This window comes from Zeus faber (assembly GCF_960531495.2).
Source record: "Zeus faber genome assembly, chromosome: 15".
Lineage (NCBI taxonomy): Eukaryota > Metazoa > Chordata > Actinopteri > Zeiformes > Zeidae > Zeus > Zeus faber.
Genome location: NC_137194.1, coordinates 3,846,392 through 3,872,199, shown reverse-complemented (window position 1 = coordinate 3,872,199; position 25,808 = coordinate 3,846,392). Strand labels below are relative to the sequence as shown.

Below are 25,808 nucleotides of genomic sequence, written 5' to 3'. Positions count from 1 at the left end.
GTGGAGTTTGCGTGTTCTCATGGGGGTTCATGCTCACATGGGGTTTCCTCCCCCCTCAAAAACATGCACACATCATCGTCTGACCAGCGATGGACACTTATCACCTGGTCCCCGGGTGCGTCCACGTACGCTGCCCACTGCTCCTGGCTGTGGCCCCGGAGGAAGGACAAGCCAGGATGGTTAAATGCAGAGGATCCATTTCACCGGCCACCATCAAAAGCGTGTGTGTGCGCAAGCATGTGTTGTAGCGTGGTGTGTTGTGTGACAAATAAAGACTGTTTCTTGTGACTTTCTCCAGTCATTTTTCTGGCCTTCTCCTGACATTCTTTCGACCTCCAATCTTGTCCTGACTTTCTCCTGACTTCTTCTGACCTCAAACCTTCAACACATTGTCAGAACAAACCTTCCAACCTTCTCCTGACCTTCTCTTCTCCTGACCTTCTCCTGCCCTTCTCCTGCCATTCTCTGACCTTCTCCTCACCTTATCCAGACATTTTGCTGAGTTTCACCTGAACTTCTTCTGACACTCCAACCTTCTGCTGAATTTCTCCCGACCTTCTCTTCTCCTGACCTTCTGGCCTTCTCATGACCTTCTCCTGACCTTCTGGCCTTCTCATGACCTTCTCCTGACCTTCTCCTGACCTTTTCCTGTCCTTCGACTGCCATTCTCCTGACTTTCTCCTTACTCCCAGACCTTCTGGCCTTCTACTGATGTTCTCCTGACCTTCTCTTGACCTTTGCCCTCACCTTCTTCTGACCTCTAACCTTTCCTGACCTTCTTCTGACCTTCTCCATTCCGTCACACCAAGACAGGAGAGGAATTTGGAAAATGTTGGAGAACAAACATGGAGAGGGAAGCTCATGTGTAAGAAGAGCAGAACTGAGCCTCCTGCAGGTTCCAGGTTTAATCCCCAGAGCGTCAGCTGCAGATGGAGGCTGAGACTTAATTCTCAGTAGTAAAGCTCGCGTCAAGAGACACTGAAGATCATCACAGGGGAGACCCAAGCAGCAGGACTCTGTGCTGGGATGGATCCAGACCCAGGCGGTCGGTGCCGCTGTAGCAGATTAGAGTCCTGGTGTTTCCATCACAGCTGGAGTTGTTTTGATTTGAATGCAGATAATAAATCCACATACATGTTTTCCTGTCTCAACAATGTCTGGGATATTACAGCGTTATTAGATAAAAGTCATTAAAACACCAGAACATCCACATGGAGATGAGAGAATAAGATCGGAAAACATTTTCCAGTCACTGTTTGATACTTCAGACACTTCACTAACACACGCAGTCTCATCTGTATGTCATTTTAAGTTCCCAAATATCCAATCTATAACCACGAGGTCTCTCATCGTCAGTACATATTGTCCCTTGTAAGTCTTCATGAGTCCTGCCCATCACTGCCCCCTGGCGGCCTCCACCTGAAAAGCGGGGCCATGACGTCACTGAGCGGCGCCGCCTGGGCGCTGACGAAAATTTCCTACGACGGTGATACAGTTAGCTTGTTAGCCCGTTAGCATCTGCAACCGCCGTAAGTCCCATATTTATGAAACATGATGTATAATATGTTATTATATGTTATTATATGTTATTATATGTTATTATATGTTGTATATGATTGACTATATGTCAAGTGTGGAGCACGTTCATCCTTTAATCAGCTGTAGCTGAGTAGATGGAACCAGTCTGAACCAGGAGACACTGTTTACAAAAGATACAGATAATATATAGATATAATATATAAATATAATGTATAATTATAATATATAGATATAATATATAAATATAATGTATAATTATAATATATAGATATAATATATAAATATAATGTTTCAATATAATATATAGATATAATATACAGATATAATATATAAATATAATGTATAAATATAATATATAAATATAATGTATAAATATAATATATAGATATAATATATAAATATAATGTATAAATATAATGTATAGATATAATATATAAATATAATGTATAAATATAATATATAGATATAATATATAAATATAATGTATAGATATAATATATAAATATAATGTATAAATATAATATATAGATAGAATATATAAATATAATGTATAAATAGAATGTATAAATATATATAGATATAATATATAAATAGAATGTATAAATAGAATATATAGATATAATGTATAGATATAATATATAAATATAATATATAGATCTCAGCCTCCACCTGCCGCTGACGCTCTGGGGATTGAACCTGGAACCTGCAGGAGGCTCAGTTCTGCTCTTCTTACACATGAGCTTCCCTCTCCATGTTTGTTCTCCAACATTTTCCAAATTCCTCTTCTGTCTTGATATAAGCTCCGTTCTCTGCCGTCTGGTCAATCCTGCGTTTGACCGAGTCGTCGGTCATGAGATGAGGTTGACTGGCTCGCACGCCTTCTCTCCCAACATCACCCCCACCGTCCCTTTTGTGGCAGGAAGAATTCAATCCAGATGATAAATGTTCAGCGCTATACTTTCTCCGAACCTTTCTTTTTTGTTTGTCCCGCTGGGATATGGCTGATGGTAGATGATGTACCGACGGCTTCTTAGCTTTTCAGTTTTCCTGATGCTGCCAAACATCCATTTTATCATCACCTCAAGTTCAGAAATGTACAGGTGCACGTCTATCGTGGTCCGGCTTGGACCTAGTAGACCGACCATAATTCGGATCTTGTAATTATTATTGTTTTTTTTTTTCAATAAAATCTATGTGTTTTGCACATGATTTGGCGGCCCACTTGCAATTCTTTCACGGACCATAGGTTGGGAATTGCTGATATAGAGATAATATATAGATTATATATAGATATAATGTATGGATCATATAGAGATTATATAGATAAAGATATAATATATAGCGATTAAATATATATTTACACACTCACTGGCCACTTTATTCCACTTTGCCTTCAGAATTGCCTTAAATCTTCGTCAAATAGACTCCACAAGGTGTTGGAAACATTCCTCAGAGATTTTGGTCCATATTGACATGATAGCCTCACGCAACTGCTGCAGATTTGTCGGCTGCACATCCATGATGCCAACCTCCCGTTCCACCACCTCCCAAAGCTGGTCTATTGGATTGAGATGTGGTGACTGTGGAGGCCATTGGAGCACAGTCAACTCATTGTCATGTTCAAGAAACCAGTTTGAGATGATTTGAGCTTTGTGACGTGGTGCATTATCCTGCTGGAAGTAGCCATCAGAAGATGGGTGCACTGTGCTCATAAAGGGATGGACATGGTCAGCAACAATACTCAGGTACGCTGTGGCCTTTAAACCATGCTCAATTGGTACTAAGGGGCCTTAAGTGTGCCAAAAAAATATATCCCCCACACCATTACACCACCACCACCACCAGCCTGAACCCTTGATACAAGGCAGGATGGATTCATGCTTTCATGTTGTTTACGCCAAATTCTGACCCGACCATCAGACCAGGCAATTTTTTTCCAATCTTCTATTGTCCATTTTTAGTGAGCCTGTGCCTATTGTAGCCTTAGTTTCCTGTTCTTAGCTGACAGGAGTGCCACCCGGTGTGGTCTTCTGCTGCTGTGGCCCATCAGCTTCAAGGTTCCACGTGTTGTGCGTTCGGAGATGGTATTCTGCAAACCTTGGTTGTAACCGGTGGTTATTTGAGTTACTGTTGCCTTTCTATCGTCTCGAACCAGTCTGCCCATTCTCCTCTGACCTCTCATATCAACAAGGCATTTTTGTCCACACAATTGCCGATCACAGGATATTTTCTCTTTTTCGGACCATTCTCTGTAAACCCTAAAGATGGTTGTGCGTGAAAGTCCCAGTAGGTCAGCAGTTTCTGAAATACTCAGACCAGCCCGTCTGGCACCAACAACCATGCCATGTCTAAAGTCACTTAAATCCCCTTTCTTCCCCATTCTGATGCTGTTTTTGTATTCAGCAAGTCATCCTCACCATGTCTACGAGCCTAAATGCAAAGAGTTGCTGACATGTGATTGGCTGAATAGCTATTTGTGTTAACAAGCAATTGAACAGGTGTACCTAATAAAGTGAGTGTGAGTGAGGTGAGTGTATATACATATATGGACAATATACTGTATAAGGATGATATAGCCTATATTTAAATATACAGTATATATAGGCTAATGTATATGTGATGTATACTGTATATGTATGTGTGTATATATATATATATATATATATATATATATATATATATATATATATATATAGATATACTTAGATTTGATTCAATTCAACTAATTGTCATTGCACAGAGTACAAGTACTGAGGTAACAAAATGAATTTCTCTGCATTTTACATTCTAGTATCTGACGTATCTAGGAGAACTCGCTGCATGTAGCAGTGCCGGGGAACAGTTAGGGGGTCAAGTGTCTTGCTCAAGGACACATCAGCCTCAAGCACCAGTAGAATCCGGGGATCGAACCGGCAATATTCCGATTACTAGACGACCCACTGCGTGATATTCTAGTGCTAATATTGTCCCTCCACCTCCTGCAGATCTAGTCTGGACCCTCACCTACGTCCTGGACCTGTGCTGGACCAGGAGGAGTTCCAGGCAGCGTTTCCATTTTCCGGTAATTTCCGTTTTTTTTGACCAGAAAATCTGTTGAGGTCTGACATATTTCAATCTCTCCGTCATAATGTTCGCTGAAAATAATTCCCTCTCGGCACAATTTGAATTAGTTCTGGTCGATCATTTCGATAAAAAATTCCGCAGATCTGTTCATTTTCGCACTCGGCAAGTTGCAACGGGAAGCCAATCAGTTTGGACGATCTAAAGGTCACCTTTCACCTCTGACCAATCACGTTTGTGGATATAGAACTAAGCCCCGCCCCCTCCCTGGTGGACAGGCTGTGCTTGTAAACACAGTAAACACACGGAACGAGACAGAGCCGCAGCGTCTAGAACTCTGAGGAGAAGCAGGAAGATGATGCGTCGCTGGGACACAAACATCCAGAGTTTGGTCTTTTTCTATATTTACGCTCCGACCCAAAGCAGACGCTAAATATTCATTGTGTAAAATATGTCGACGAGACGTCAACACCACAAACTTTATCATGCATTTGTTAATTTACATTACATTTAGCAGACGCTTTTATCCAAAGCGACTTACAATTATTCAAACACCGACGGACGCAGCCATCAGGAGCAATTAGGGGTTAAGTGTCTTGCTCAAGGACACTACAGCATGCTAGCAGGAGGAGGAGCCTGGGATCGAACCAGCAACATTTAGATTACTAGAAGACCAGCTCTACCTCCTGAGCTACCATCCCAATATTCGCCTGAATATTGAATTCTTCTAGGACACGTTGGCACCAATTTGTTCTAACGGAAACTCTGGTTGCAGGCTCTGAGGACCAGGACAGGAGAAGCCATGGAGCCTGGATCTGACCCCGACCCAGGACCAGGTCCAGGACCCAGAACGGTCCGGAAGTCTCCACGTCTGTCCAAGACCTCTGAGAGCTCAGCCCACGTAGGTCACTGGTTCACACTCTGAGTACCACACAGTGTGCTGGACAGGAAATGACTGAACCTATCAAACCATGAGGGTTCGAGCCCCTCACCAGTCGGGGGGGGTATTCAGGTCAACGCAATGTCCAGACATCCTCTACACTTCCACTCTACTTCCTCTTCACTTCCCCTCCAGACTTCCTCTCCACTTCCCCTCTACTTCCTCTCCACTTCCTCTCCGTACTTTCCCACCAGACTTCCTCTCTGCTTCCTCTCTACTTTCTCTCCAGACCTTCCCCCCAAACTTCCTCTCCACTTCCTCTCCATACTTTCCCACCAGACTTCCTCTCTACTTCCTTGCCACTTCCTCTTTACTTCCTCTCAACTTTGTCTCCAGACTTTCCCCCAGAAGTCCTCTCCACTTCCTCTCTGCTTCCTCTCCTCTTCTTCTCCATACTTTTCCACAACACTCCCTCTCCACTTCCTCTCTACTTCCTCTCCACTTACGCTCCAGACCTTCCCTTCAGACCTCCTCTCTACTTCCTCTCCACTTCCTCTTCACTTCCCCTCCAGACTTCCTGTCTACTTCCCCTCCACTTCCTCTCCACTTCCTGTCCATACTTTCCCACCAGACTTCCTCTTCAAGATTCAAGATGTTTATTTATCGCATACTTATACATACAAGCATACATACTGTATATGTAGTAAAATGTAATTGCTACGCACCTGGAGATTATGCAGAATAAGTACAAAGACACAATAGCTCAGTAATTAAGTAATTAACTAATAAAACATAGCTGTTGCATGATAGAAGGTTTTACTGCAGAAGGAGAGGGGTGGATCAGCAAACCTGTCCCTCTTCCTCCTCCTGCTCCTCCTTCCAATGCATTTCCAGGGAACGCCCCTCGCTCTCCTCACGCCAGGTTTACAAAATCTTGTGCCGCGACTTTGTGCATGTCTCTCTCTCTCTCTCTCTCTCTCTCTCTCTCTCTCTCTCTCTCTCTCTCTCTCTCTCTCTCTCTGTAGTGCATGCTGGGAGTAGGGGCTGTGAGAGTACATAAACATAGAAACAAACATATACATGGAAAAACATAAACATTGAAACATCAGACGACATGTATTGAAAAACAAAGTTAATTAAGTCCAGGAAAACTGGAACAGCTATTGGTCACGTGGCCTCTTCCTGTCATAGTTGTGGCAGTAAATGAGGCAGAAAAGGAGAGGGATGCTGGTGCTGTGTGTGTGTGTGTGTGTGTGTGTGTGTGTGTGTGTGTGTGTGTGTGTGTGTGTGTGTGTGTGTGTGTGTGTGTGTGTGTGTGTGTGTGTGTGTGTGTGTGTGTGGAGTACTTGTTCCAGTTGGTTCTGGTGTATGAGGTCGGTATTATATCGTAGCGCCTCCAAGCAGTGTAAATGGCCCCGAAGCTGTCCCTGAGTTCGTAGCCGTATAGACACTCCACAACCACAGGAAACCCCGGAGCACTCTGCCCTGCAGCCACAGAAGACCCCTCATCCCCAGGGATGCCGGAAGCCCGCAGAGCAACGCCAGGCCCCGAGGAGCATAAACCAATCCCAGAGAGTGTGAGGAGACCCTTCACCCCTAAGGCGCACACATACGACCAACCCCCATGTGCAGGCAAGACGCAAGTCGTAGCCGCGGGCGCAGAACCCGGGCCGTGGACACCAGGCATGGACCGCAGGCCCGGAGTCAGGTCCTGTGCCGACAGACCGACACCCTGCCCAAACCGGAGATTCTTAAAGAAAGTTTGGGGTTATATGAGAAGGCCGCCTCTGCTAAGTAAAGTGGGAGGAGAACGAGGCGTGGCAAGTGGGTCAGTGGAGGTAGGGGGCAGCTCCCAGTCTGCCAGGAGGGCTGAGATGGGGAATGAGGGTAGTGAAGTCTTTGGGAGTGTTCCTAGGAACAGAAGAGTTCCAGGAAAGAACTGGGAGGGTGTCATGGAGAAGGGTTCTGCCAAACTGTCCAAATGGCAATGGCTGCTACCCCAGCCGCGTATGGGGAAAGGGTACTGGTCACCAATAATTAGGTTGCCTCAAGGCTATGGCACAATCTAATTGTCCTACTTCCACCAATGGCCCGAGTTGATCGGGTGCAGCAGATAATTAATGGATAAGAGCATCTGCGCTTTGCCTACAGGGGTAGGAGGGAGGGCGGGGCCTCATGGACATCCCAGTCAGGATAATGCCGGGGCTGCCTGGACTATGAGAAACAGCTGTTCCTTCTCCAACAGGAAGATGTTGACTGGACAGAGCTGGCCTCTTTCTACTGGTCAATACTACAGGCGTGGCGGGTCTTCCACGGACAACGGAACACTACTGCAACATCAGGCATGTGGCTCTTTGAGGAGCCACTGTTGTTCAGTGACTATAAAATCTAACGGGTTAAGAATCTGAATCAGAATTGTATTGCCAAGTAAGTTTACATGTACAAAGAATTTGTCTTGGTGTCTGGTGCATACAAGAAACATAAATGTCAAATAGAACAATAGGAAAACAATATGTAGAATATGTAAAATAAGGCATTTTTTTGTAAAGAGCTGTACAGTATGTGGAGGAATGTGCAAATGTTTAGAGTATGAAGTATAGCAGTGTGTGCAATGTGCAGGGATCATAGTCCACAAGAATGAAGAATGTAACCCATTGACATATCAATTAAATTCCTGTGGAGATGTGGACCAACCGGTGCAAACCTGGGCATTGGCGTTACGGACGCCTTCATCCATGCCCAAGAGAGCAGTTCCTCAAATCTTTTCAGGTGTCTGGAGGTACAGGCTGCAGTCTTGAGAAGTGTGGTGACATCATCCATGTACAGAAGCTCCGTAGGGCGGGGAGGCGATGGCCTGATTGGGACCTGACTCCTCGGACCATCTGCCTTCCTCCCGGATGATCTCAAAGGCTGCTGTGAAGAGGATGGGCGAGATGGAGCAGCACATTGCTATCCCTTTCTCCAGCTGGTGCCAGCCAGTTGAGCTCGTCTGGGTGGAGTAGCAGATGTGGAAATTGTCAAAGCTACAAGGCTCTGGATGCATGGTGGTATGTGGAAGAAGTCAATGACGAAGTTGATGAGCTGGTGAGGAACTGACCCATAGGCGTCCGCAAGATCCAGCCAAACCACGTGGAGATCTGATTTGTGGCTCTTGGCTGTTTGGATTTGTTCCCCAATCATGGCAGAGTGTTCCACATAGCCGGGAAAACCTGGAACGCCTGCCTTCTGGCAAGTGGTGTTGATGTAGTTATTTGCCAGAAGGTAGTAGGTCATCCGCTTTGCCGGTACCGAGAAGATCTTCCCCTCCACATTCAGCAGGGCAATGCCTCTGAACTGGCCGACGTCATGGGAATCCTTCTCCTTCGGGATGAAAGTGGTGATTGCTCTGCTCCATGTTGATGGACCCAAGCCATTGGGTTTTCCAGGCGATGGTCATCAGCTTCCAGAAAAGCTTGAGGAGACCTGGACAGCAGTGGGTTAGTGTGTTAGTGTATCACACTTGGTAAGTGAGTGTGTATTACAGTGTGTGTTACAGTGTGTTTTACAGTGTGTATTACAGTGATTTACAGTGTGTTAGTGTGTTACAGTGTATTACAGTGTGTCTTACAGTGTGTTAGTGTGGTACAGTGTGTTACAGTGCGTACTGTGTTTCCAGGGCAACACAGGGAGGCGAGAGAAACTGAAGGAGGTGAAGAGAAGAGGAAAGATGGACAAGAGCAAAGGAGAAGAAGAACTGATCGACCAGCTGCAACAACTGGTACAGTGTGTTTCAGTGTGTGTTACAGTGTGTTACAGTGTGTGTTACAGTGTGTGTTGCAGTGTGTGTTACAGTGTGTGTTACAGTGTGTTACAGTGTGTGTTACAGAGTGTTACAGAGTGTGTTACAGTGTGTTACATTGTAGGGTTTCAGTCTGAATGAGAATTATAATAATATTGTGTGTGTGTGTGTGTGTGTGTGTGTGTGTGTGTGTGTGTGTGTGTGTGTGTGTGTGTGTGTGTGTGTGTGTGTGTGTGTGTGTGTGTGCAGCACCTCTCCAGGTGTCTTCCCACTGGAACAGGTTTAGTTTACACTGAGAAGTTCACTCATCACCACTGCATCTGGGACCCAAGGTACCTGTCTGTCTCTCTGTGTTGTAGCATAAATGTTTGAGATCAGGATAATGGCAGCTTGTACCTTTTCACCCTAAGCTGTTACCATGGCGATGGCAGTGAAATGACAGTGTCTTAGTGGGACGTTGGGCGGGGGGGGGCAGTCTTCCATTATTCTTCAAACAAAATGTTCCCTCCATTTTGGAAGAGCAGCAGGGTGGGCTAGAGGGTCTGGCAGCTCCATGTTGCCATGGTGATAGTAGAGATGGAGGTTAGCCACCAAGGGTTAGGGTTAGGGTTAGGTACTATGGTACTGGTGGTGGTAGTTAGTAACTGTCACTGTGAATTATGGGATGTTGTGTTTCAGTAATGTTAATACAGTGGTATCTTTATTTACGCGCGCACTAACATAAAAGTTTTCCGAGTTACGAGCCGTCGTTCCGTCGATTTTTTTCTATTGATTTGCGAGCAAAAATGTGAGTCGGGAGGAACGAGCTTCCGGTAACGCCGCTGGTGGGCGTGGCCAGCGAATGCGGCCACATCCCGGGTCTCACTCCTTCGCTACAAGTGATGAGCTGAGCGTGGAAGCATCTCTTTTGTGTTTTGTGCTCGCGTTTTGTGCTTTTTGTGCAGTTATTTTGCCCAAAAAAAAATTCTAACCGTGGGTCCTAAGAAAGTAAGTGCTGAGAAGAAGAAGCGGATGATTGAATCAGATCTGCGACTGAATTAAAGCATGAAATCATCGGAAAAAAAAAAACTGTTTAATTATTTACATTCTCTTATTTTTTATTATGTTTTTATACAATATTTGTTATTTATAAATACATTTTTCTTATTTAAAAACACGTAACAAAAACAATTGGGGTGTTTTTTTGGGGGCTGGAAGGGATTAATGCATTTCAATTAATTTCAATGGGGTAAATTGATTTGCTTTACGAGCAGATTGAATTACGAGCTCTGTCACGGAGCCAATTCAACTCGTAAGTCAAAGTACCACTGTATTTCAATCTGTGTGTGTGTGTGTGTGTGTGTGTGTGTGTGTGTGTGTGTGTGTGTGTGTGTGTGTGTGTGTGTGTGTGTGTGTGTGTGTGTGTGTGTGTGTGTGTGTGTGTGTGTGTCCAGCCATCCAGAGTGTCCAGACAGAGTGACTTTCATCATGACCGAGGTGGAGAGACAGGGTCTGCTATCTCGCTGTGTCCGGCTGGAGGTGAGACAGGTTCTTCTGTGATACTGAGGGAGAGAGACAGGGTGGACATGTGTCTCACTGTGTGTGTGTGTGTGTGTGTGTGTGTGTTTCAGCCCAGGGAAGCCACAGAAGAAGAACTACTGCTGGTTCATAAGTAAATACATGTTTATATACTATTTCATATATATTATAGGACACAGTATGTGATACTTTGTGTACTTTAGGAGGCAGTATGTGGATCTGATGAGGTCGACTCAGACGATGACAGAAAAGGAACTTCAAACTCTCTCGGAAAACTACGACTCTGTTTATATACACCCTGTAGGTACACACGCACACACACTAAAACACACACACTATACACACACACACACACACACACACACACACACACACACACACACACACACTAAAACACTAAAACACTAAAACACACATACATGTGATTAGGTTTTTTCTATTCGGGAGGATTCTGCTCAGATATGAAGCATTCTCAATGACCACAGAGTGATTTTCTTTATGCAGATTTAATATTAGAGCCGGGAGCCGCCCAGTGTGGCTGCCAAGCAGGAAAGAGGACTGAGCACAAGACAAATAAGACATATGACTTTTATAGCGGGTAATAAACAACATCTGTTTCTAATGTCAGTGCCTTTTTCTATGCAATGGATATGGAACCCATCAGCCACCGCTTGGGACTGAGGGGCCAATGTAAACAGTTTGGCTCCTCTCTTGGACATAAACACATAGGAACGTGAAATATAAAAAAACATGTATATCACACAGATTCTTATTATCTTGTATTTTGTACTTTGTGTTTTGCAGTGTTTAATGATGTCATTTCCTGTGTGTGTGTGTGTGTGTGTGTGTGTGTGTGTGTGTCTCTCAGGAGTCCTTCCACGTGGCCTCCTTGGCAGTAGGATCAGTCCTTCAGCTTGTCGACAAGGTCATGACCTCTGACCTGAGGAATGGTTTCTCTGTTGCTAGGTAACGCCCCCGTCACGGTTGGTGCACTAGGGCCCAGTGTGGGGCAGGAGGAGGTGTAGATCCTGTGGCCTCCTCAAGCTGCACCACCACAGGTTGCAGCGAGGAGGCACTGTATTTATTGATTGTTTATTTTTAATTTTCATTCTTTCTCCCAGGATGAGCATTCGACAGTGGACATGTTTGTTTGTGATTGTGTTTGTTTGTGTACTGCGGATGTTGTACTACAAACCTGATCAGAGGTGTCATCTGCCGCCCCCTGGTGGAGGCAGGTCTATCACCTCCTCAGGAATGTTCAGATGTGTTTTTCCAGACCCAAAACGTAATGATGCTTCAGGTTTACTTTTAAATAACTCTCTCTCTCTCTCTCTCTCTCTCTCTCTCTCTCCCTCTCTCTCTCTCTCTGTCTCTGTCTCTTCCCCTCCTCCCCCCCAGACCCCCTGGGCACCATGCCCACTCAGACAAGTCTAATGGATACTGTCTGTTCAACAACGTCGCCATCGCAGCTCGATACGCTCAGAGACGCTACGCCGCCCGAAGGTGCAAACACACACTACACACACACACACACACACACACACACACACACATACATACACAAACACACGTTATACACACACACTGTATACACACACACACTATACACATACACTATTTACACACACGCTATACACACACACTATACACATACACTACACCACGTTCCAAATTATTATGCAAATTATATTTTTCTCAGATTTTCCTAAATAGTCGATGCAAATGACAGTCAGTATAATTTTCAAGTCATCAACCGGGTATAATTCAAATGCTTAATAATGTGGAACGTCCTTCTTGAGTAGTTTTCCTTGAATTGGGCTCACCTGGCAAACTAATTATCACAGGTGTCTGAGATTGATTTCAGATCCAAAGATCCCTGAGACACAACACCATCCATGAGTTGAATTGAAAACCAAAAAATATAATGTTTTTGACACTTAAATCCAATTTGCATAATTATTTGGAAAGCGGTGTGTATATACACACACACACACACAAACACACACACACACACACACACACACACTCACGCTATACACACACTATTCACACACACACAAGCTATACACACACCCACACACACTATAGACATACTATACACACACAGATGCTGTACACACACACATAAACACACACACATGCTACACACACACACTATACATACACACTATACACACACATATACATACACGCACTATACACACACACACTATACACACACACACACACACACACACTTTTCATTTCATTTTTTCATTTCACCTTTATGTTTTTGGGGATTCATTGAGCGACGAGCCCTCATTTTCAATGATGCTAAGATTACATTAGACAGAGTAAAATAGGTCAAGAAGACAATAAGAACACAAACATCAACAGTGTTTAAAACATTCACATTCTAAAACAATGAGATTTGTAGGCATATTTCTAAAATTTCCCAATGGTATCAAGGAATCAATATTTATAGTGCGTTGTAGGTTATTCCACATGTCCGGCGCGAAATGTTTTTCAACTCCCAACGTCTTTGGAGTTGGGAGTTGACCTGCGGGGCATCTAATGTAATCCGGTCCTGAGAGCGGCTTTGAAAAGCTCCTACATTGAGGTGTAAGAGTGAAGTCATGTCCACTGGTCATTTCTTTGAGGAGAGCTTTGTAAATGGACATATACCAGTGTGGATCTCGTCTCGCAGAGAGAGGGGGTGCGGCAGTTTCGCTGCCACACGCCACCCAAGTGGTGTTTTCAGGGCCCTCCAACGCAGAGACACAGACGACGGGGTTGGAAACACATCGGTTTATTGTAGAGAGTGGGCGAGGTGGAGCAGGCCCAGAGCAGATGGACACGTGTCACGACAGGGCTCCTCTCCTGTGTGAGTGTGGGGATGGGGGTTGTACCTGTTGCTCGCCCAATCAATCAACGAGCAATAGGTATTCAGCCACACTGATCCTGGGCCCCAGTTATCTAGACCCAGGACAGGTGTGGCTGCTCAAATCACAACATACCCACACCACAGAGGGCCATACAACTTTTTCATACTGTACAATGATGGTAGTGTAGGCATCAGCAGTAAAAAAATATTAGAGCACAGTGATACACACTGTCCAAAGGCTTAAGGGTGGTTACAGCAGCATGTCTATATATTACATCAACACTTACGACAGCACAACAATTTTTTTTCTTCTAAACATGGGAAAGCAGCTTCCATTTCCATAAAGAAAGCCACAATTCGGCAATATAAACGTTAAAAGTCAGTTTATCATCTATCCAGATGCCTTAATATTTATAGCGTGGGACTCTTTCGATGGCTGTACAGAGTAAAATGCTAATCTGAAGATTGCTATAATCCATTTCCTTAGCTCTTGTGAATAGCATTTATATATATATTTTTTTCAGCGTTTAACATAAGTTTGAGATTGATGAGTGCCTCTTGAAGAACATTAAAAGAAAGTTGCAGATTGTCAATAGCCAGTTGTATGGTGTCAGCCCAACAATATAAGATAGTGCCATCTGCGTACAGATGGACACTGCAGGTATTCAAAGACCGAACAATGTCATTGATTGAAATTGTGAAAAGGACCGGTCCTGAGATCGAACCTTGAGGGACACCTTTTGTTATGGATAAAAATGCAGGTTGAACATTACATACAGTACTAGTTACATACAGTACATACTAATTACATACATACACTACATACTAGTAACATACATTACATACTAGTTACAAACATACAGTATATACTAGTTACATACAGTACATACTCATTAAATACAGTACATACTAGTTACATACACACTTAATAGTTAGTCATACTTAAAAGTGTACATATAGTTACATTACATACATGTGTATATATTTATATAATTCAGATTTGGATGAGATGTATAAATATATTTATTTGTGTGTGTGTGTGTGTGTGTGTGTGTGTGTGTGTGTGTGTGTGTGTGTGTGTGTGTGTGTGTGTGTGTGTGTGTGAGACAGGGTGCTGATCGTGGACTGGGATGTCCATCACGGTCAGGGAATCCAGTACATCTTCCAGGAGGATCCAAGGTGAGAGGATCCTGCCCCTCCTCCTGCACCTCCTCCTGGACCTCCTCCTCCTCTTGTACCTCCTCCTCCTCCTGTACCTCCTCCTGCACCCCTCCTCCTCCTCCTCCTGCACCTCCTCCTCCATATTTTTGTTTTAATCTTCTATGTATTGATGCTTTTCCTATCCATCACAATATTATTTGAGTATTCTCTCTCCTTTCTATGTGTTGGATGTAATATTCCCTTTGTTTGTATGTTGTATATGGTTGGATGTTCTATATCGTTGGATGTTCTACGTTCTCCCTCTCTCAGTGTGTTGTACTGCTCTATCCACCGCTATGAGCAAGGCAGCTTCTGGCCTCATCTCTCAGACTCTGAAGGTTCGGTCGTTGGTTCAGGTCCTGCTGCCGGATTCAACCTCAACCTGCCCTGGAACCAGGTGCTGCCCCCCTTTCCTTCCCCTGCTCCTCCCACCTCCTCCTCCCCGCGCTACTCCCCCAGCTCCTCCCCTCCCTCCCCCTGCTCCTCCCACCTCCTCCTCCCCGCGCTACTCCCCTGCTCCTCCCACCTCCTCCACCCCGCGCTACTCCCCCTGCTCCTCCCCTCCCTCCCCCTGCTCCTCCCATCCCCTCCCCGCTCTACTCCCCCTGCTCCTCCCCTCCCTCTCCCTGCTCCTCCCACCTCCTCCCCGTGCTACTCCCCCTACTCCTCCCACCTCCTCCTCCCCGCGGTACTCCCCCTGCTCCTCCCACCACCTCCTCCTCCCTCCCCTCGCTCCTCCTCCTGCTCCTCCCCTCCCTCTACCTAGCTTTAGCTTTGTGGACATGAAGCTTTGATAAAAAAGTTTGTTTCCAAAGTGTTAATAAAAACACTGTTTGAACTGTGTGTGTGTGTGTGTCCGTCCACAGACTGGAATGACTGATGCAGACTATTTAGCAGCTTTTCAGCAGCTGCTCCTTCCTGTCGCATACGAGGTAACACACAGATACACACACACTCACAGAAATACACACCCACACACATATACACACACACAGATACACAAATACACACAGATACACATACACAGAGATACACACAGGCACATATATACACACACAGATACACACACACACATTCACAGACACACACAGAGATACACTCATACACACACAGATACAGATACACTCATACACACCCAGATACAGTATATACAAATACACACACAGATACAGTATATACAGACACACACAGATGCACACACAGATACACACACAGTGTCTTCATATTTGTATTTTGTGTGTGTGTGTAGTTCCAGCCTCAGCTGGTTCTTGTCGCTGCAGGTTTTGATTCCGTGGTTGGTGATCCAAAGGTATTTATATTTATAATATAATAACTATAATATATATATTTATAATTGATAAATCTCATAATTAAATCCTCCAAACAACAACTTACAGGAAGTTGGGGGGGGATGTTTGGAAGGCAGCTCACGTTCTCCTGACACTAATTACTATAGTCATCCTGTCATTGTGTGTGTATCTATGTTTCTGTGTTTCTGTGTGTGTGTGTGTGTGTGTGTGTGTGTGTGTGTGTGTGTGTGTGTGTGTGTGTGTGTGTGTGTGTGTGTGTGTGTGTGTGTGTGTGTGTGTGTGTGTGTTGCAGGGGGAGATGTGTGCCAGTCCTCAGTGCTTTGCGGTTCTCACTCATATGTTGATGAGTTTGGCTCAAGGAAGAATCATATTGGCACTGGAGGTACGAACAGTGCAACCATCACAACCAGTGGAACCAGGAGAACCGTGTGTAAACTTCTTGTGTGTCTGTGTGTGTGTGTGTGTGTGTGTGTGTGTGCGTATTTAGGGAGGGTACAACCTGGCTTCCACAGCAGGGGGAGCTGCAGCGTGTCTAAGGTCTCTGCTGGGGGACCCCTGCCCCACCCTCCATCCCCCACACACCCCCTCCTACAGGTAACACTGTGTGTGTGTGTGTGTGTGTGTGTGTGTGTGTGTGTGTGTGTGTGTGTGTGTGTGTGTGTGTGTGTGTGTGTGTGTGTGTGTGTGTGTGTGTGTGTGTGTGTGTGTGAATGACTGTTCTGTTTTAATTCATAAAGATCACGTTGTAAATGTATTATTATTATGTTGGTTTTGCATGAAGTCCTGAAAATTAAAGAATATCCTTGAAAGGTCCTTGAATTTCCTTTTTTAGAGATACATCCAAAATTTAAATGTTTACATGAAGTTTTGTCCCCCCCCTCTCTCTCAGTGCTCTACAGTCTATTTCAGAGACTATTTCAGCTCTTTACCCCTACTGGACATCTCTGCAAGTCCTAGGTACAGTACTAGGTTCTAGGTACAGTAGTGAGTACAGTACTAGGTACAGTACAGTACTAGTATTTAGCTTCCACACTTGTTGATATGGCAGAACCATGCGGTGTGTATTATGATGTGTGGGTTGTTTTGCACAGAGGGCGGCCCATTGGCCGAAGGTGACGTCATCAGACTCACGGCCAATGAGGAGAGAGCAGCAGAGACTAACGCCCACGCTGTTGTCATGACAACTGGCCTGGTCTACGATGAGAGGATGATGGATCACCTGAACCTGTGGGACAGGTGAGGTCACAACCTGAGCACAGGGTCCAGGAACGGGGGACGCTGTCCAGGGTGCTCTGCTCACTCCCTTTCCTCCCCTTCCCCCAGTCACCATCCGGAGCAGCCTCAGAGAATCGCTAAAATCTTCTCCAAGCATCTTGATCTGGGGTTGGTTAACCGTTGCCAACGGATACCTGTCCGCTCGGCAACCGAGGAGGAACTTGCCATGTGTCACAGGTACACACACACACACACACACACACACACACACACACACACACACAGTGATATTGTTAGTAACAGAGAAGGTTACAGAGCAGAGCTGGTTGTACAGAGCAGGTTCCTTTCTCCGATGTGATATACAGTATATATGATAGTATCAAGTGGGCGGGGCGATGTATACTACCATATTATTATTGAGCTTCTAGCACTTGGTCTGCATGCTGCTCCTCCCACAGTTTTTGATGCTACAGCAACGACAAATACATCAAATTGGGCGGCTCGGTCTCCGCTCGCGGGCTGCTTTTTATGGGAAAGGAGGAGGAGGGAAAAATCTGCCATGATGACCAACATTTCTATCGTGATACAGCTCCCTCATCTGCACACACAAATTATATTTCTGACCAACCACTCAGAAAGGAAGCGTCTTCTTGCTAGTTTTATAGTTTTGGAGTTCTTAGCATCAGTTTGCACGGTGGCGTCTCCTATCACCCGCTCTGAACTGAAGCTAGAAATTTCTGAATTTTAGGAGGAACGCTTTAACTTCTTCAAATTCTGACCCAAATTGGACAGTCCTACCTCAAACTGTTGATGAACGTCTTCTGACACTCACAGTGTAAAGATCTAAGCGGTGCCATTAATACCTTTTGAGATATGGATCAAAGTAGCGAGGGACGTCCTCCAATGATTCTCTATGAGGCCCTCAGAGGTTCAGCACAGAAGGGAGCACAAAAGGGAGGGGCCAGACCTCAGGCCAGTAAAAAGTCTGGATCTCTGGATGACGTTTCTATCTTATTCTGGCTTCAAAAAACTTAGAAGAAAAACAATGGAACCAAACAGAATCTGATGCAAAATTTTTTTTGGGTATATCAGAGAGTCAAATACACCAATAAACTTGTAAGTCGCTTTGGATAAAAGCGTCTGCTAAATGACTAAATGAAATGTAAATGTAAACTTTGAGTAGGCTTCGCAAAACTGACTGTTCAACCAAGTCTGTTCTCCTATTATGTCCGAGGAACACCCTTCTTCTGTTACATGTTCCCCCCTCTCAGCACCGCAACAAACTGTTCATCATCTTCTCCTTTACTATTAATAATTATATCCATATGCCATTTATTATTTTTGAACAATCCATCACCTAAATGTTAACCACTGTCATGGCTGTAGGGTGTGGCTCTGATGAAACACAAGCGGCATCATGGGGCCCGTTCACTTTTCACCATTTCTCCGGGACTTGTCTCGTTATTATTTTGGATTTATTCTATTTTTTTTCCATATGTGTTGTGTGCGTGCAGTAAGGACTACATCCAGCAGATGAGGCAGACTGCGGTGATGAAGAGCAGGGATCTGCACAGACTGGGGTCAGAGTTCAACTCTGTTTATCTCAACAACCAGAGCTACAGCGCCGCCCTGCTGGCGGCGGGAGGCTGCTTCTCCGCCGTGCACAGCGTGGTGACTCGACAGGTAACACACACACACACACATGTTAATACACTACACACACATTAATACACTACACACACACGTTAATACACTAACACACACATTAATACACTACACACGCACATTAATACACTACACACACACGTTAATACACTAACACACACATTAATACACTACACACACACGATAATACACTAACACACACATTAATACACTACACACATTAATACACTACACACGCAGATTAATACACTACACACACGTTAATACACTAACGCACACATTAATACACTACACACACACGGTTATACACTAACGCACACATTAATACACTACACATGCACATTAATACACTACACACACACGTTAATACATTAACACACACATTAATACACTACACACACACGTCAGTACACTAACACACACATTAATACACTAACACACACATTAATACACTACACACAGACATTAATACACTAACACACATACATTAATACATTATACACAACGATTAATACACTAATACACATATTTATACACTAACACAAACACAATAATACACTAACACACACGCACACACATTAATACACTAACACACATACATTAATACATTATACACACCGATTAATACACATATTAATACACTAACACAAACACAATAATACACTAACACACACGCACACACATTAATACACTAACACACACACCCACAAGCATTAACACGCTAACACACACACACACACACACAATAATCCACAAACACACACACACACACACACACACCCATTACACCCAGTACAAAAGTTCCTTCTGCAGCTGCTGGCACAGTCGTCCCACAGGGCATTCAGAACCCCCCCCCCCCCCTCTCCAGGTGTGTAACGCAGTTTCGATCGTCCGGCCCCCCGGCCACCACGCTGAGCCCTCTGCAGCGTGTGGTTTCTGTCTCTTCAACACGGTGGCGCTGTGCGCACGCTACGCCCAGTCCCTTTCCCCCAAGTCACCGCTGCGGGTCCTCATCCTGGACTGGGACGTTCACCATGGCAACGGGACCCAGCACATGTTCGAGGAGGACGACAGGTAATGGGAGTACTACTACCACCGTACTACTGCAGTGCCACTTCTAAAATACTCTAATCCTACTCTCTGTAGTAGCACTCATTTTGTGGAAGGGAGAGAGTACTACGGCGGTACTACAGCGGCAGTACTGTGGTTGTAGTCCTGCCACGGTACTACTACTGTAGTACCTACCACCGCAACACTACTGGCATGGTAGGAAGGTCTTGCAGTAAATCACCTTGCTCCCTCTCTCCCTCTCTCCAGTGTGCTCTACATCTCTCTCCATCGCTATGACAACGGGACCTTCTTTCCATCCTCAGAGGACGCAGACTGTGATCGGCTGGGCGTCGGCCGGGGGGCGGGGTTTAACGTCAACGTCCCGTGGAGTGGAGGACGAATGGGAGACTCAGAGTACCTAGCTGCATTTCACCAGATCGTCATGCCGATTGCTGCAGAGGTACAGACAGTTACGCTTTGGTGTTACGCTGTAGTGTCATGCGGTAGTGCCACGCTGTAATGTCATGCTGTAGTGTTACGCTGTAGTGTCATGCTGTAGTGTTACGCTCTTGTGTCACACTGTAGTCTTACGCTGTATTGTCACGCTGTAGTGTCATGCTGTAGTGTTACGCTATAGTATCACACTGTAGTGTTATGCTGTAGTGTCACGCTGTGGTGTTCTGCTGTGGTGTTCTGCTGTAGTGTCACGCTGTAGTGTTACTCTATAGTGTTATCCTGTAGTGTCACGCTGTAGTGTCACACTGGTGTCAGGCTGCAGTGTTAAGCTGTAGTATCACACCGTGAGGTCATACTGTAGTTACAGTGTAGAGTTGCACTGTAGTGTCACTGTAGTGTTCTGCTGTAGTGTCACACTGCTGTGTTACACTGCATTGCCACACTGTAGTGTTACACTGTAGTTTTGACTCTAGTGTTACACTCTAGTGTCACTGTAGTGTTACACTCTAGTGTTACTGTAGTGTCACTATAGTGTTATAATGTAGTTACAGTGTAGAGCTGCACTCTAGTGTCACTGTAGTGTCACACTGTAGTGTTATGTTGTAGTATCACACTGTGATGTCATACTGTAGTTCCAGTGTAGAGCTGCACTGTAGTGTTATACTGGTTACAGTGTAGAGCTGCACTGTAGCGTTATGCTGTAGTGTTACGCTGTAGTGTTAGGCTGTAGTGTTATACTGGTGTGTGTGATGCTGTAGTTTTACACTGTAGTGTCCCACTGTAGTGTTATGCTGTAGTTACAGTGTAGAGCTGCACTGTAGGGTCACTTTAGTGTCACTGTAGTGTTATAATGTAGTTACAGTGTAGAGCTGCACTCTAGTGTCACTGTAGTGTCACACTGTAGTGTTACGCTGTAGTATCACACTGTGAGGTCATACTGTAGTTCCAGTGTAGAGCTGCACTGTAGTGTTATACTGGTTACAGTGTAGAGCTGCACTGTAGCGTTATGCTGTAGTGTTACGCTGTAGTGTTAGGCTGTAGTGTTATACTGGTGTGTGATGCTGTAGTTTTACACTGTAGTGTCCCACTGTAGTGTTATGCTGTAGTTACAGTGTAGAGCTGCACTGTAGGGTCACTTTAGTGTCACTGTAGTGTTACGCTGTAGTTTTAGGCTGTAGTGTTACGCTGTAGTGTCATACTGTAGTGTCACTGTAGTGTTACACTGTAGTGTTACACTGTAATGTTACTGTAGTGTTACACTGTAGTGTTATACTGTAGTGTTACTATAGTGTTATACTGTAGTTACAGTTTAGAGCTGCACTGTAGTGTCACTGTAGTGTCACGCTGTAGTGTTACTATAGAACAAGACTCTCTCTCTCTCTCTGTCTCTCTGTCTCTTTGTCTGCCTGTCTGTCTGTCAGTTCCGTCCTGCTCTGGTCTTGGTCTCTGCAGGCTTCGATGCGGCTCGGGGGGATCCGCTGGGCGGGTACCATGTGACCCCCGAGGGGTACGCCCACCTGACACACCTGCTCACCTCATTGGCCGGAGGGAGGGTGGTGGTCGTCCTGGAGGTAGCGTACACACACACACTAACACACATACACATACATACACTGTAACACACATACATACACACAGACACACACACTGTAACACACATACACGTACACACTGTAACACACATACACTGTAACACACATACACACACATACACTGTAACACACATACATACACACAGACACACACACCGTAACACACATACACACTGTAACACACATACACTGTGACACACATACACATACATACACACACTTACACACATATACACACACAGACACAGTAACACACATACACACACATATACAAACATACACACACAGACACGGTAACACGCACACAGTAACACACACACAGTAACACACACACACAGTAACACATACTAACCCCCCCCCTCCCCCCCAGGGAGGTTATAACTTGACCTCCATCTCTGAATCCATGGCGATGGTTACCAGGGTGTTGCTAGGCGACCCTCCTCCCCCTCTGGCCTCCCTGCCTCCCCCGCGGCCCAGCGCCATCAACACCATCAACCAGGTTCTACGCTGCCACGCCCCATACTGGAGGAGCCTGCGTATCACCAGTCAGTGTGTGTGTGTGTGTGTCAGTGTGTGTGTCAGTGTGTGTGTGTGTGTGTGTGTGTGTGTGTCAGTCAGTGTGTGTGTGTGTGTGTGTGTGTGTGTGTGGTGACATTGCTGTTTTAATTCTCTTGTCACGCATTGTGTCCAGTCCCAGCCTCCCTGCGTGCGTCCCTGCCGTGCCCAAAGCATTCTGGGAAACGTGGTTCCAAAGGTAAAGGCAGGAAGTGGGACCAGCAGAGTCCAGACAAAGCAGCGCTGCCCTCTCCAGGTCTGGAGGGTCACAGCAAGGTGACGTCTAACTGGCAAGAGATGGACTGTCTGTCTGCCTGTCTATCTGTCTGTCTATCTATCTGCCCATCTGTCTGTCTATCCGTCTGTCTGTTTGTCTGCCTGTTTGTCCATCTGTCTGCCCACCTGTTGGACTGTCTGCCCGTCTGATCCAAAGTGATGGAATGTGGTGGTGAATAAAAAAGTCCATCTTTGTTTTTTAGGAGGATTCCGGTTTGGATCTGCTGACTCAGGGATTAGCCGGTCTGGACATCAGTCCAGCGACCTCGGCCAATCCCACGCCAGCATCCACCCCGGTGGGCGGGGCCCGACAGAAGGTCCGGACGAGCACCCCGAAAAGCTCCAATGAGGCTGGAGCGGAGCTGGAGCCCCATGGAGTGACACCGGAGGAGAGCCAATCAGGAGCCAGCGCAGCACAGGTAAACAGGAAGTGCAGTGTTCTGCTAGCGCGGCTGCTAAGGAGGAGCTACCAGCAGAACCATGAGAAACAGTGGAACTCAGGCTGCTGGTGTCTGGTTCCACAGGCTCCTCAACCAGAGGGAGCGACAGGTTGGAGCCCTCTGTCCAGTGGCACCACCCTGGAACTCACCTGTGGGGCGACAGACGGAGGGGTGAGACACCTGCAACACTGCACACTATTAACACTGTAAAAAGTACACTCATTAGAGCCCACACAATTACTACAGACGTGGAGTACACACAGTATACACACACACAGTATACACACAGTACACACACTGTACACACACTGTAAGCACAGTATACACACTACACACACACAGTATACACACACATTACATTACATTTAGCAGACGCTTTTATCCAAAGCGACTTACAATTGTTCAAACAGCGACGGACGCAGCCATCAGGAGCAATTAGGGGTTAAGTGTCTTGCTCAAGGACACTACAGCATGCTAGCAGGAGGAGCCTGGGATCCAACCAGCAACCTTTAGATCACTAGACCACCAGCTCTACCGCCTGAGCTACCATCCCCCAGTACACACACTGTATACACAGTGTACACACACTGTATACACAGAGTACACACACAGTACATACACACAGTACACACAATATACACACAGTAAACTCAGTATAAACTCTGTACACACACAGTGCACACGCAGTACACACACAGTATAACAGAAACATTGAATGATGTTTTTCTGTAGTTTTTAGTGGTAGTACTCTGTAGACACGCTCTGGGCTCATTGGATTCTGCACTAGGAAGTGTCAACAGGTGGAACAGCTTGTTGACCACAAACTAGGAGCACAAACTACCGCAAATTATTGCCACAAACTACAACAACCAATTTGGGATCAATATCTTTGTTGTGTTGATGGTGTTGAGGAGCCGCAGGAGGTTTTCTGTTCAACACTGATGTTGAATAAATACAGTATTTTGTTAGAAGTTCAAGTTCAAGTTCAAGAGATTATTTGTCACATACATATACATACGGTCATACATATATACAGTGAAATGTCATGACACCCGGTGATTACGCACAATAAGCTCTATAAATACTAAAAAATACCAAAATGTGCATTCTGGATCTCTGCGTTTGCTCTTTCTTGGATCGTGCGTCATTCACCCCGTCCAGCTTGGACAGGCGTCCCTTTTGGTATTATTTTGTTAAAGAAGCCACTATATCTGTCTCCCTGCCTGCCTGTCTCCCTGCCTGCCTGTCTGTCCCTCAGGGCACCATGTATGTGGTGGACCCTCTGTCCTGGTGTCCTCACCTGGACTCCGTCAAGCCCCTCCCCCCTGGAGGTGTGGATGTCTTCCTGCCGTGCGCAGACTGCAGCTCTCAGGACGAGAACTGGATCTGTCTCACCTGCTACCAGGTAACTGCCTGTCTCGCCACCTGTCTCACTGACTAACTAGGTAACCGTGGTTACAGCGCACTAACTAGGTGACGATTTTTCCAGGTGTACTGCGGCCGTTACGTTAACGAGCACATGGTGCTGCACGGCATGGTGTCTGAACATCCCATAGTACTCAGCTTTGCAGACCTGTCGGTGTGGTGCTACACCTGCGAGGCCTACGTGCACCACCAGGTGTGTGTGTATTAAATGGTTTATACTGTATAAATGTAATTTGAACAAAGTCAGACCGCAAACAGTATAAAGTTCATTGTGTTTGTTGTTGTATTTATTCCTCCATTTAAAAAACAGCGATTTTTTTTTTATGTTCATCTCTCGATCTGAATCCAAGCTGCTGTTGTATCAGTGTTGTCTCCATGGCGACCGCCCTCCAACTCCGCTTGTGTTTGTGTTTCAGATCCTGTTTGAAGCCAAAAACCAGGCTCACTGTGCCAAGTTTGGAGAGGAGATCCCCCCGTGGAGCTAGAGGGGGAGGAGTGGGAGGAGGAAAATGAGGGGGGTGGAGGACGGGGGGAGCAGGGGGGAGAGAAGCATAACATGGCATTATTATACGAACGAAAGAAGAAAGATCAATATTAGATCAATATTATCATGAGTTATTAGTTATCAGACTGTTTATTGATTAGTTGATAGTGATCAGTACCTTGACGAGTTCCACAGGGTTTCAGAACGCCGAGCACGGCAGCTTGACTGGGATGGGTTCTACCCAGAATGCAGTATTCTGTCTCACATCAGACTGATGTCAAACTTTCGTTTCCGGTTGTGACTTCATTTTATACAGTTTTTATACCACGATGTTCAACAGCCAAGTGTCACTCACCAGCTCCACCATCTACACCGTCACCTCAGAAAACAATTACATTTCTGTTTCCTTGTCATAAAATCTAAGAATGTAATAATAAACAAAGCAGCTGTGAGTCTGTCTGACTTTTATTGGATTCAATTTACAAGGAGAATCCCGATCGCC

At 45.4% G+C, this 25,808-nt stretch overlaps 1 protein-coding gene across 1 annotated transcript; it reads left to right on the top strand.

Annotated features, from left to right (window-relative positions):
- The first annotated feature begins 1,457 nt into the window (after positions 1 to 1,457).
- On the top strand, positions 1,458 to 25,325 carry hdac6 (histone deacetylase 6). Its single transcript, XM_080015889.1, has 30 exons — positions 1,458 to 1,529; positions 4,524 to 4,600; positions 5,375 to 5,500; positions 9,135 to 9,236; positions 9,507 to 9,589; positions 10,691 to 10,775; positions 10,868 to 10,908; positions 10,979 to 11,075; positions 11,644 to 11,741; positions 12,174 to 12,278; positions 14,749 to 14,817; positions 15,109 to 15,235; positions 15,705 to 15,770; positions 16,088 to 16,147; positions 16,441 to 16,530; positions 16,636 to 16,742; positions 17,038 to 17,105; positions 17,240 to 17,384; positions 17,472 to 17,600; positions 18,878 to 19,046; positions 19,897 to 20,102; positions 20,346 to 20,538; positions 21,956 to 22,105; positions 22,497 to 22,671; positions 22,818 to 22,957; positions 23,161 to 23,376; positions 23,482 to 23,568; positions 24,656 to 24,802; positions 24,887 to 25,015; positions 25,239 to 25,325. The coding sequence occupies exons 3-30, from the start codon at positions 5,402 to 5,404 to the stop codon at positions 25,305 to 25,307; spliced, it is 3,252 nt and encodes a 1,083-aa protein (XP_079872015.1). The 5' UTR covers positions 1,458 to 1,529; positions 4,524 to 4,600; positions 5,375 to 5,401; the 3' UTR covers positions 25,308 to 25,325.
- Positions 25,326 to 25,808: the final 483 nt, after the last annotated feature.

Coding starts and splice junctions, on each gene's coding strand:
- hdac6 (XM_080015889.1), top strand. CDS start 5,402: ATGGAGCCTGGATCTGACCCCGACCCAGGACCAGGTCCAGGACCCAGA. Junction 5,501..9,134: donor CCTCTGAGAGCTCAGCCCAC/GTAGGTCACTGG, acceptor CTGTGTTTCCAG/GGCAACACAGGGAGGCGAGA. Junction 9,237..9,506: donor TCGACCAGCTGCAACAACTG/GTACAGTGTGTT, acceptor GTGTGTGTGCAG/CACCTCTCCAGGTGTCTTCC.